General features: G+C 42.1%; 2 protein-coding genes across 3 annotated transcripts; both read left to right on the top strand.

The window, feature by feature from the left end:
* Positions 1-1,120: 1,120 nt before the first annotated feature.
* On the top strand, positions 1,121-3,622 carry tsfm (Ts translation elongation factor, mitochondrial). The gene is made up of 6 exons (XM_029775316.1): positions 1,121-1,260; positions 1,781-1,933; positions 2,210-2,338; positions 2,523-2,645; positions 2,734-2,815; positions 2,987-3,622. Exons 1-6 carry the CDS (start codon positions 1,213-1,215, stop codon positions 3,379-3,381), a joined length of 930 nt encoding a protein of 309 aa, XP_029631176.1. The 5' UTR covers positions 1,121-1,212; the 3' UTR covers positions 3,382-3,622.
* Positions 3,623-3,962: 340 nt separating this feature from the next.
* Positions 3,963-12,430, top strand: LOC115207823 (myosin light polypeptide 6). 2 transcript variants are annotated; one of them, XM_029775318.1, is made up of 7 exons: positions 3,963-4,080; positions 4,353-4,380; positions 5,860-6,003; positions 6,906-7,079; positions 8,999-9,076; positions 9,406-9,441; positions 11,908-12,430. In XM_029775318.1, exons 1-6 carry the CDS (start codon positions 4,078-4,080, stop codon positions 9,432-9,434), a joined length of 456 nt encoding a protein of 151 aa, XP_029631178.1. In that variant the 5' UTR covers positions 3,963-4,077; the 3' UTR covers positions 9,435-9,441; positions 11,908-12,430. The 2 variants fall into 2 exon arrangements, with proteins under 2 accessions (XP_029631178.1, XP_029631177.1); XM_029775317.1 differs by lacking the exon at positions 9,406-9,441.

Below are 12,430 nucleotides of genomic sequence, written 5' to 3'. Positions count from 1 at the left end.
TTACAATTTTCTTTTACACGAATTAAGACACACAAAAACATTTTTGAAAAACTCACAAAATCAGCTTTTTATACTTATTTGAACGAATTGAGTGTGATATTGTTTTGTTGGAAATAGAGTAGGATGCATAGGCGGAGAATCACGTGGAAGTTAACTTAAATATGAAATTAACTTAAATATGATTGGACTGTATTTTACTATTGTGTCTGTAAATAAATAGGCTATTGATAATGGAAAGAAGTGGAGGGCGCTCAACCAACGTGAGTCGAAGTGCAATCAAAACATTTAATCATAATTGAAAAGGAAAAGGCACAATGCACACATAGGTTAGGCTACTATTGTGAGCAAGCATTGCGATTTCATTTTCAATAAGTATTGATTACCCATGTATTTGTTTCTGTCTGCAAATCGTCCTCCTAAAAGGCAGGCTATATCATAAAGGCCTATGCAAAACGTAGCCAGCGTCGCTGTCGTCGTTATTGCAGCTTCAAATTCAGTAGCCATACCTGCGAGATCGGTGCGCGTGTGGTCTCAATGAAATAGAGTAGGCTATAGCCTATGCATGGGCAGAGAAGCACGGGGCAGTTATCTTTCCAAAGATATGTACTTCCTAAATAGTTTACTACACTGTATAGAAATAGTCCTAAAACATTGATCACCCATATTTCTCCGTCTGAAAATATTCCCACCCCTAAAAGGTAGGCTATAAAAATACCTCTAGAGAAAGTGTAACCCTCTCCAACTCTGCTTACTTCAAACTACATCTAGCATATTGGCTGATATAGCCCTGTAATACAGATAGCCTAATATAAGGGCCATGTGAGAATCTCTGGTCATTTAAACTATTTCGTAAGTTATTTTTGCGCTTTTGACTTTCCCTATATGGTGCAAAATTGCTGGCAAGTGAGCTGCATCACAAAAGCCTAAGGGACAAGTTCTTGCAGTAGCGGGTGGGAGTCGGACAGCGGGTGGTCCAGTGAAAGTTGCGCCCCTGATTTTTATATACATTCTACACGGAAGTGAAGCCCATTCGAACTAGTGTGGGCTCAGTGTGGTAGGCATTCCAGTACGTTAGATGGCGCTAAACAAACATTTATAGCTACATTTCCTCAAGTTTGTCCATGCTCCTTTGCCTTACCCGGCTAGGTTCAATGACATTCCGGCTTTCATAAGGATAAATATCGAGGTTTGAATATATAAAAAGCTCCAAGAATGGCATTAACGTATGTTTTCAGATCAATCAGAGCAGAGTTCTCAAAGGTAGGCAAGAAAAGAGTGCGCTGGCATCCAGCATCTTTTTTCTGGTTGTGCTTTCTGAAGCTGCTGTCAGCTGTTGATTTGAAGCTAGCTAGCTTCCAGTACCTAGCCTAGCTAACCACGTATGGGACAAGAAAGTTAAAGTATTCCAAATTCTGCAGCTAGCCTTTGAGTGTTGTTGGCAACATCACAGTGAATTGAAATATCATCCTAGGACCAGAGGTCATCATGGACATTTGATTTGTACCTCTGTTTTTATTTTGTATTTATTTAACCTTTATTTAACCAGGAAGGGCTCATTGAGATTTAAAATCTCTTTTTCAAGAGCGTCCTGGCCAAGATAGGCAGCGCCAAGTCATTACAAAAATTACAGACAAACAACATGAAAAACTACAAGTAATCTAGTAAAAACCATAGAATTAACAGAGAATATAACAAAATCAAAAACAGCAAATTGTGTTAGCAATGATGATGGCTTCACTGAAATGTAACGTTCGATAATCTCACGTCTTGTCCACCCCAGGTCTGCACCGTTCATCATGCACAGTCTTTACACACAGGATTTCCAACTCTTGCTGCAGAGAAAGCTCTCCTTATGAAACTACGCAAAAGTACTGGCTACACATTCATTAACTGCAAAAAAGCATTGGAGAAATGTGATAATGACATCACAAAGGTAAACATTGCTTCTTTCAGTACAGCTTTGCTTGCTGAGCAGGGCAGGGATGGATGTATGAACTTGGCCCTGGACAGGTGCAAGATTTGTTCCAGCCCAACAATAACACATGGTTTTAGTACTTTTCAATCTGGTGAGTTAGTGCTGGGTTGGAACAAAAGCCTGCCCTGCAGTGCCTGCACACAATGCAGGCCGCCTGGATCGGGATTGGGCAGCTGCTGACTTAAATGTAGTGTATATTTAAGATAGTGTGTGTAATGTTTTTCTCCAACCAAGGCAGAGAGCTGGTTACATGAGCAGGCCCAGAAAGAAGGCTGGAGCAAGGCCAGCAAGCTGGAGGGGAGGAGGGCCAAGGAGGGGCTGATCGGTCTGTTTGTAGGAGACAAAGCTGCAGTCATGGTAGAGGTAAGCAGATCTCATTCACTCAATGAGATCCTATCACTCATCCTCCTTGATGCAGTCTGCATACAATATTCAAGTTGAATAATACCTGCTTTGAAAGTCATCTTCATTTGTTTAGTTTGATAAAATGTAAAAATGGTCTGGAGTATTTGTACTCCAATGTCCTCCACGTCTGTGTGTGTTGCAGGTGAACTGTGAGACAGACTTTGTTGCCCGTAATGAGAAGTTCCAGCAGCTCGTGAAGGATGTGGCGTTCGCCACCATGGCTCACCACAGCAGTAAAAACCAGGGCCAAACTGGATATGTGAAGGTATGACACATCACCACACCACCCCCACTCAGTAGCCACATCATCCTGTTGAAATACTTAAAACTGCATTTATCTTTGTTGGTTTTAGAGTCTCCTGGCAGCAGAGGACCTCTCGAAATTGAACTTGGGTGAAGGTGCTTCTCTGGCTGATCAGCTGGCCCTTACAATAGGTGAGTGAGTAATAAAAATAGCCATTTAATCATTTAGTAGACTCTTATCAATATTGAGATGCTCTCATTGAATTTGAGATTTAATAACCTCTATCTGCAGCATTATTTCTTGCTTGGAAGCATTTGGAAATTGAAGACAGCTCTGTTAGTGAAGTTGTAATTTCCTGTCAGGTCGTCTGGGTGAGAACATTTCAGTGAGGCGGGCCGTGACGGTTGGCGTCCCTGCAGGCTGGCATATCGGCTCCTACATCCACGGGGGTGTGGCGGGCCAGTCTGATATGGCCATGGGGCGATACGGCGCCCTCGTGGTGTTCCAGGGGGGCAAGGACGGGGCGCAGGACACCCTGGGGAGGAAGCTGGGGCAGCACGTAGTGGGAGAGGCCCCCGTATCCCTGGGCAACATGGATGACCTGCCCTGTGGGGACGCGGAGACGCGCCTGCTGCCCCAATCCTTCCTCCCTGACCCTTGTAGGACAGTGGCCCAGTACCTGACGGAGCAGGGGGCACGAGTTCTGGACTTTGTTCGCTTTCAGTGTGGGGAGGCGGGCAGTGATGGGGCACATTGAAGGGTAGAGGAGAGCATCTCAGAGACCTTACAGGTCATGTTTTATCTGCCTTTTATTTGTTTCTAAATTAGGCCAAAGTGCAGATGGTTATTTGATGTCATGCAAATGCATTCAACCAATTTCAATGTGTCATGTTTTCATGCCTTGTGTGATAAGCTTAATATATGTGTACCAAAATGACATATGCTGCAGGATGAATGAACTGAATCACCCCAACAATAAAGATATTTAAACTGTAGATTAACATGTCTTCTGTACATTTAGATTTTACTAATTTGTCATATGATAACTGTAGCTACAGTTTGTATGTTCGTACCACACGATGGCGCACTTGTTCAATCATACAAATGGTTTATATGGCTGACTCGTATGATCGTCCACATGAAAGCTTCAATGGAATTGGCTAACATAAATTCTGTTTTTCCACTACCACAGCATACATACACCAATATTTATTTACTCGCTTTTAAAGTACAGTCAGGATTCCAATAAACTCACGTTTGGACAGTTTTGTTGCACCTATCTTCCAGAATTACGGTAAGTAATCCGAAAAGCCAACGCCTGCCAGATGTGATTGGTTTGTACAGTACATGAATTAAGGATGACGTCACGAGCATAGTTTTCTTAACGTTCGCGTCTGTCGGTCTACATTCCCCTGACCTCCGCCCGCTGACAGGATTCAAACCAAGCCCAGAAATGGTAAATGCCTTTGCTTTGTTCCGTTTTAAAGATGTTTGTATGTGACGTGCAGTGTAGACTATTAGCCTAGCAAAATGTCGTTTTAAATTCGTGTAGACAAAGCCAGTTAGCTAGCTAATCCAACGAAAACGTTTCACTGCTGGATTATCAAACAATGGCTGGCCAATGTTAGCTGGTTAATGTAGTTATCTAGCTAGCTACTTGTTCTCTTCATCTTCGATAATCATATTCATTTGTTTTCCCTTTTCATTCTTGCCGTACCGTTTAACCAGTCTGACTTCTCAGAAGACCAGATCATTGGTGAGTTTCAATCAGTTTTGTGACAGTAACGTTATTTGAAGGCTAACTAGCTACTGTAAAATGTTAGCTAGTTGCTAGTCTATCCCCTTGCTTCATCTGTGTCATTCATTGTGGAATAGCTCTACTTCTTTCCTGTCCCCTTTGTTGTGAGAAGCAGTTTCCCTGCTGACAAGTTGATATAAACTGGAGTTTATGGTGAGTTATTTTTTTTGACGGACCAGGTTTTGTTTTCTCTAACCATTTTGGGAAGACCTTGCATTATTAGAGGCGTTGTCGTCTGACATGCACACATCAACGAATGGTGATCTACGATTACAAAAATATTGATTCACGGTTGTCTATTATTGGCGCAGTCAATCCCCTCCTTTGATCCCACATAGCGGTTTGATTGAATGGTGTTTCATCAGATTAATGTTTTGTGTTGAACGTTACTGACCAACTAATTTTGCACTGAGTTCTGTGCCTGGTATTTTTATGCATGCAGAACAAAGTAAAGGGACAGACGTCAGCATGTCAAGACATTATGGCTAGTCGTTATACGACCTGAGTGTTCAAAAACCAGGCTACTTTGATGAAAGATTTGCCGTTTAGTAATTCCATTTTAAAGTAGTTTTTTGCAAACACCAATTTTGGTATTATTTATCTGTTCCGTTAATTGTTGTGTGATGTCTAGTTCGGCTACCTAGCTGCGTGGTTAATTTAGAAGAGGAAACCGGAAGTTCTCAATTCTGGAACGTGAATTCATTCGTTCCCGATGCCAGAACTGTATCAAATGTCTAGATATATTATAGTGAAAATCAAGCAACTATATTGTAATTTGTTCCCAGTCCTTCACTGGTGTTGACTCGTATACATTGTGTAAACAAAAGGAAATGACTAAACCACTTATTAAAGAGTTGTACGCCTCGAAGGCGTGGCCGAATTAAACCTCAGATATGCTGTTCTTTGAAATGGAGTTGGCGAAGCATAATGTAACCATTTAGCAAGAATATATGTAGCGACGTAGTGTTACTGTAGGCTACTCATCGATTGCCTGTGCCTTTTTCCTTTACTCAATCAATGGCACTTTTAGGAGTTTAGTTTCGCAGTTGCTAGATTTCGTTTGCGCTCGTTTGGTTGCTGTATTACACCATCAGCGCTTGCTGTCAATGCCATATATGGGTAAATGAGTGGCTGCTGTGTAGTTTCAGCGGGCCATCTCGGGATGCGCAGCATACCAGCGATGGAAGGCAAGCACCATAACAATGGCCCTGGGAAATGACCCTGATCTCAGAAAGCATTCCAATAGAGGCCACCGCATTTACTGTAGATTACACATAATCAAAGAAACAACAAAACAAATCATCTTTGGATTCTCTTTCTTGACCATTTTTATGGGTGGGGGGTAAACCAAAACACATACACACTAAATCCAGCTCTCTGCTTTTTTTAAAAAATGTATTTTTAAATTGTTATGCCTTTTCTCTCCCTGTCTGTCAGAGTTCAAGGAGGCCTTCCTGCTGTTTGACAGGACGGGCGATGGGAAGATCAGCTACAGCCAGTGTGGTGACGTCATGCGGGCCCTTGGCCAGAACCCCGTCAACGCTGAGGTCCTCAAGGTCCTGGGCAACCCCAAGTCAGAAGGTCAGCCCTGCTTCTAGATACTTACTGAACATTGACCATTAGTATCTATTGGCTGGATCAAACTTATAGAAGTATTACACACATCAGTTAACATCAGTAAGATTTTATTCCGGCATGGCATCGTCTTGTGTTCAGTTCGATTTAGGCCTATCCTCCAAAGCTTAGGGCTGGTGTGTTTTTAGGCCTGTTGCTGTTTGTAGTCAACCACTTCACCAAACCAGTTTGACTAATTCGTATCTGGTTAGGTGGAAGATGTCACTTAATGTGCTTAAGCATCCAAGGATAAAACTGACGTAACAGAAAGTTCTTCTGGATATGAAATTCCCATCCTATGGCGTGTGAACTTGTGTGTAATCTGCAATTGTCAAGTACCACAGATGTTCTGTGTTGTAGTCGCGCAGCCTGTCACTTATCAGCTAGGGAACAGGAGTGTTGTGTGGATCCTGTTCTTACGTGTGTTAATTACACACAGAATAGATGTAGCTCATGTCAACAGGATCTGATAACGTATAGCTGATTATCAATTTATAGAGAAACGCAAGTTTACCACTAATTAGGAATTTATAAGGTTTGTGGATTTGTTCAGATTTCTTACAAAAATCTAAATCAAATCGAAAGTTTATTGGTCACGTACACAGATTTGCAGGTTTTATAGCGTTCCCACAAACAAAGTTAGGCTACACATAGTGGGACTGAGTGCAGTAGTTTGTCCTTTGGGGATTTAAGAAATTCTTATGAAAGCTCTCCTTTTTTTAAATAAATACATTCCAAGCCATTATTTTTACTCTCAGTATGTGGGCCTAAACATAGGTCTTTCATATAAGTTATTCTCTCTGTTTATAGCAAAGTAATAGTCGTTTCTATTAATAGCATCTAGTAATAGTTTTTGTTTCACTCCCCAGAAATGAACCACAAAATGCTGGACTTTGAGCAGTTCCTGCCCATGCTCCAGGCCATCGCTAAGAACAAGGACCAGGGCTCCTTTGAGGACTTTGTGGAGGGTCTGCGTGTCTTTGACAAGGAGGGCAACGGCACAGTGATGGGCGCTGAGCTGCGCCACGTCCTCACAACACTCGGTAAGACCTCAGAACGATCTTATAAAGCTTTCATGAAGCATTTGTAAGTGCTGTCACTGGGCTAGGTTTACATCTCCCCGTATGAAAAGATATAGAACTGCACTGTCTGTTTATTTCTCTTGTATTAGCGAATGGTTTATATTACACTATATAAGCCAACAGTTTATTTCTCTTGTATTAGCGAATGGTTTATATTACACTATAAAAGCCAACAGTTTATTTCTTGTACTTGAGAGCTCAACTTCCGCTTAAAGAGCAACTACCCCTAAAAAACAACTTTCCCATTTAGAAACATCCTATGTGGCATCGATATGAGTCAGAAACATTTATTCTACGGTTAAAATTGATCACAAATTGTAAATAGGATAACTTTGGTCATAAAGTTAGTTTTTTCCAAAACGGAGTTTGAGACGTGAGGTCATGACTGCGTCACAACGTAAATGCAGGTTGGGTTTGTTTCAATCCTGCCCACAGCTGGCAGCACACAAGTAATCATCAATTTAGAGTGCAGCTGCATGGGACCCGATCATAATGCCTGTGGTAAATTTGAGTTAACTTTGGATATCCCTATGGGGATAGTTAAGATCTGTAAGTTACACAATGTACATGGGACAAAATGTTAAAATTACAATAGTGCCAAATGTCAATGACTTAACCTCAAACCAACTATAAATTGTAGAAATGCATATACAAATATTGAAAGCATTTAATGAGAACCTAAAAGGTGTGCAACATGAAAATAGTCTAATTTATATTGTGTAATGTATTGACGGTCCCTAACTAGCCCCGGAGATAGGCTATCCAAAGTCAAACTAATTTTGCCACAGTTACACACCAGCTGGCTGAAGCTAATTGGTGAAATAATTTGGCCAACTCTTCCCACCTGCACACACACACACACACACACTCACATCAAACCCGCACCCTGAAACCAGCTCCTGTTTGAATTCAGTCATAGCATTTCTTAATGAACCAAATTTTAAAGAGGCCTAGTCAGGGAGTGCATTCGCCGTTTAACACTCCAGACAAACAGTACTGCAACCTGCCATGTGACGATGTTGGAGACATAAACCATTGACATTCAGCTCTTGACGGTTTGACCTGAAGAATTGAATTTGGATCAAGAGAAACGTTTGATCCACACAGTCCTGATAGTTTACCTCTTCTCCTTATCAACCACACCTGACTGTTGTGCCAAAGGTCTTCATTGTCACTAATCAGTAATCACCTCTTAAACTAGTGACTCAATGCCCTACTGTATCCATAGTGATACGCTTAATTTGCATCCTGGACATCTTTCTTGTCAGTAAGGCGATTGGGCAACACAAATGACAAGACGTGACTTTGTTGAGTCTCCCTGGTTAACTGTGTCAGTATCCCTCCAGAATGTCTGCTTGGCAGTCATTAAAGTTAAACCTGCGCTGAGGTTGCCTCATTGAGCAGGTGAAAAAGTGAAAACAACCAAACTGCAAATAATTCCTGTAGCCTAAAACTAATCTTTCTGGTTCCTCCACACTTTTTTTAGTGAAATAGACTATTTATGGATGTTGGGTAAGTTGAGCCTGCTCTGAGTTATATATATATATATATATATATTTTTATTTTTTTACTGATAACAACCAAAATACAAAGAATTCCAGTCCTGAGCATTCTGATTTCTCTCCTATGTGTAGATGAAAGGCAGGCAATAAATGGCACTTCCGTGTGTAAATGGCTAATTTGCCTGAAAATGTAAGTAATCATAATCGGTGGGGGGGACCCATAAATACTCCTGACTTGTCTTTCACACTTTGTCAATCCGTCTAGTGGCTTTTACCTTTGTAGAATGAAAGGAAAGATGGGATTCCCTTATTGTACACTGTCTTTTTGTCTATTTATCTGTTATGAGAATGTAAAAGAGCATTTAATTTGTGTTACAGGTGAGAAAATGACAGAAGAGGAGGTGGAGACTCTGTTAGCAGGACACGAAGATGCCAACGGCTGCATCAACTACGAAGGTAAAGCAGAGTGGTGAACAGGATGGATATGATGGCTGTAAAGGAGAGAACACTGAACCTCGTCCTGTACTGTAGAATATATTACAATGCTTGAGGAATTACCATTTCCCATAGTGTTTGAATAATGGAAGAATCATAAGACATGAATTGTAACAAAATACAATTGTCTTGAATGGGATGTACTCGTGTTTTGTGCCACGTAAACACAAAGCCCTATGATTATTAAGAAGGATTAGGCCTATGACTGGCTGGAGGTTGTATTATTGGATTTCAGGTGTGTTTGTGTCCCTTGTTGTCCCTTCACTGACCTCCCTGTTCCTCTCCCACAGTCTTTGTCCGCCACATCATGTCCGGCTGAGCAGCGAGTACGAGCAGACCCCCTAAAGCCCCCCTCCCCCTCTGTTGTCTCCTACCCCAGCAGTGGGCTCTCACCTGCTCTGGGAGACTTGTGTGTAGGGGGGAGGGGGCCCTCTTGTCAGCCCATCACAGCACAGAATGCTCCTGCTCCTACTCCTAGCTACTGATACCACACATATAGCCAGTAGTTTACTAGCAGTTTTACTCTTTAATGTTTTAAAATTATTATTACTTGGTTGGGGTTGTATGGGGGGACCGGGTGCTCCTAGTCTAACACACTTTAATAAATGGCAGGCTGTTGTAGAGATGCAGAGTAAAAGCTATGATACTAATAGAGTAGGACATCGCTCTGTGCCATGATGGTGTTGTCCGAGGCTGCTGGGTTCCTGTGGTGGAGTCAGTGGTTTGAATTTATGGTTTGATCTCTGTTATCTTTAACTTTCTATCTTGCAGGGTTCTTCTCCTGCCCAGCTCCCTCGCCTCTCTCTCCCTCCCCTGGCTGTAGCCTGCATGTAGCGTCTCTGCATGTGTCTAGGTGGCTCCTCTAAATTACCCCCATGGACACCGACTCTCCAACTGGAGGAGGGCAGGACACTGACGGGGGGGTCTGTTAGTTAGACTAGAGGGGTGACAGTTCAACTCTGAATGTAGGGGAGAGAGAGGGGTTTGGATAAAGTGGTGTGCAATAATAAGGTTTCTGTTCCCTTGTCCTTAAGGAAGCTGCTGCTGGTACTGTAGGCGTGCTAGACACCCTTGATTTATTTTTTCCCCTGCCTTTCTGCCAGATCCATCGCTCCTCCTCCTTCCTCACAGCTGTCCTTGTTTTCCTCTGTTAGAACAGCCCAAATAAGGAGGGGGGTTGCTAATCCTAACACATTCCAGGTCCTGAGGCCTGGCTGAGCAAATCCTTGGCTGTTCTGGCTCGCTAAGAGATAGAGCTTCTCTCTGAGTCCCTCCTCTACAGCCCCCCCCCCCCCCCCTCTCGCTCCTGCCTCTAATGCTCAACCTTTAATGCTGATTCTCTCTTCTGTCTGACTGACACATGTAGTCTCTGTGGATCAGATTCAGGCTTCAGCATCCAGCTGAGAGCAGTGCTCATGTTGGGGAGGAAAGCGCCTCCTAGAGAACCATATGGGAGCATGTCCCTTACAGTGCATTCGGAAAGTATTCAGACGCCTTGACTTTTTCCACATTTTGTTACGTTGCAGCCTTATTTTGTTTCCTCCTCAATCTACAGACAATAGCCCATAAATACAAAGCAAAAACAGGTTTTTATATTTTTTTTTGCACATTTAGAAAAAAAAACGAATCACATTTACATATGTTTTCAGTACTTTGTTGAAGTACCTTTGGCAGCAATTACAGCCTTGAGTCTTCTTGGGTATGATGCTACAAGCTTGGCACACCTGGAGAGTTGGTTGTCCTTCTGGAAGGTTTTCTCATTTCCACAAAGGAGCTCTGTCAGAGTGACCATTGGGTTTTGGTCACCTCCCTGACCAAGGCCCTTCTCCCCCAATTGCTCAGTTTGGCCAGGCAGCCAGCTCTAAGAAGTGTCTTGGTGGTTTCAAACTTCTTCCATTTAAGAATGGAGGCTACTTGCTGCATAAATGTTTTGGTTCCTTTCTCCAGATCTGTTGCTTGACACAATCCTTTCTCAGAGCTCTACGGACAATTCCCTTGATCTCATGGCTTAGTTTTTGCGCTGACATGCACTGTCAGCTGTGGGACCTTTATAGATAAGTGTGTGCCTTTCCAAATCATGTCCAATCAATTTAATTTACCCCAGGTGGACTCCAATCAAGTTATAGAAATATCTCAAGGATGGTCAATGGAAACAGGATGCACCTGAGCTCAATTTTGAATCTCATAGCAAAGGGTCTGAATACTTATGTAAAGTATTTTTGTTGTAATTTTTATACATTTGTTCATATTTCTAAACTTGTTTTCGCTTTGTCATTTATAGGGTATTGTGTGTAGATTGATGAGTGAAAAACAATTATTTAATACATTTTAGAATAAGGCTGTAACATAACAAAATGTGCAAAAAGGGAAGGGGTCTGAATTCTTTACGAATGCACTTTACCTCTCTGTTGATTCATTTGAATTTCTCATTGTGATTTTTAAATATATAGGTGTCTGTAGACTGACATCCTTTGTGTGCTTTGAAAATGACAGCTTGTTGGGATAATGCTTAAGAAGGCTTTTGGTCAAATTTCTTTGCTTGTAATGGCCCCTCCATAAATTATTCTCGGCTACCCAAGCCATTTCATATTGGGCCATTCAGTAATGAGTCACAGTATGAATTAATAAGGAAAATAAGGCCCTCAATCTTGATGGGGAGTCTGGGGCTATTTGGGAGAGATGGGAGGCTATAGCACTGCTGGCTGATGCTGGAGGTGGAGTTTGCTCTAGGCTCTTCTCAGACACTGATGACCAAGCATGCTGCTGATGTTCTTTCTTCTTCTCTCCCTCAGAACTCGTCCGGATGGTGATGAGTGGTTGAAGATTAAGAACACATCCGGAACATTTTATTCCCAAATGTTTTTTCTTCTATTATATATGTAACGTCTGTCTTGCCCCGATCCACCGTATCATTCCCCACCCAGCTCTTGTTTGCCCTCGTTTTGTCATATTTTTTAAATTTTCTTTCAAAAGTGCCTTTTCTGTGTCTGAGTTGAAGAGCCCCTTTTCATTTCACTTCAAAATATCATCCAACCACGGAGGCGCATGCTATCATGCCTGGCTCGTGGACAGAATCGGCAATAACATTCCCTTGATTATTCCATACATTCCCATCGCTCACCCTGTCACTCAACCCTTGTCAGCCCCACCACCAAATAGCTGTGTTTTTATACGGAGGAGATGCATGTTCATTGGCTGAGACCATGCTGTAATGTGGGTTTTACCAGGCCAACCAACCAATCATGAAATTACAGATTTACTGTCATGTATATGTTATAACGAACGGTATTTAATAAAAATCCCCAGTTTCTGAAA

Source organism: Salmo trutta, chromosome 14 (genome assembly GCF_901001165.1).
Source record: "Salmo trutta chromosome 14, fSalTru1.1, whole genome shotgun sequence".
Lineage (NCBI taxonomy): Eukaryota > Metazoa > Chordata > Actinopteri > Salmoniformes > Salmonidae > Salmo > Salmo trutta.
This window is presented reverse-complemented; position numbering and strand designations above follow the sequence as displayed.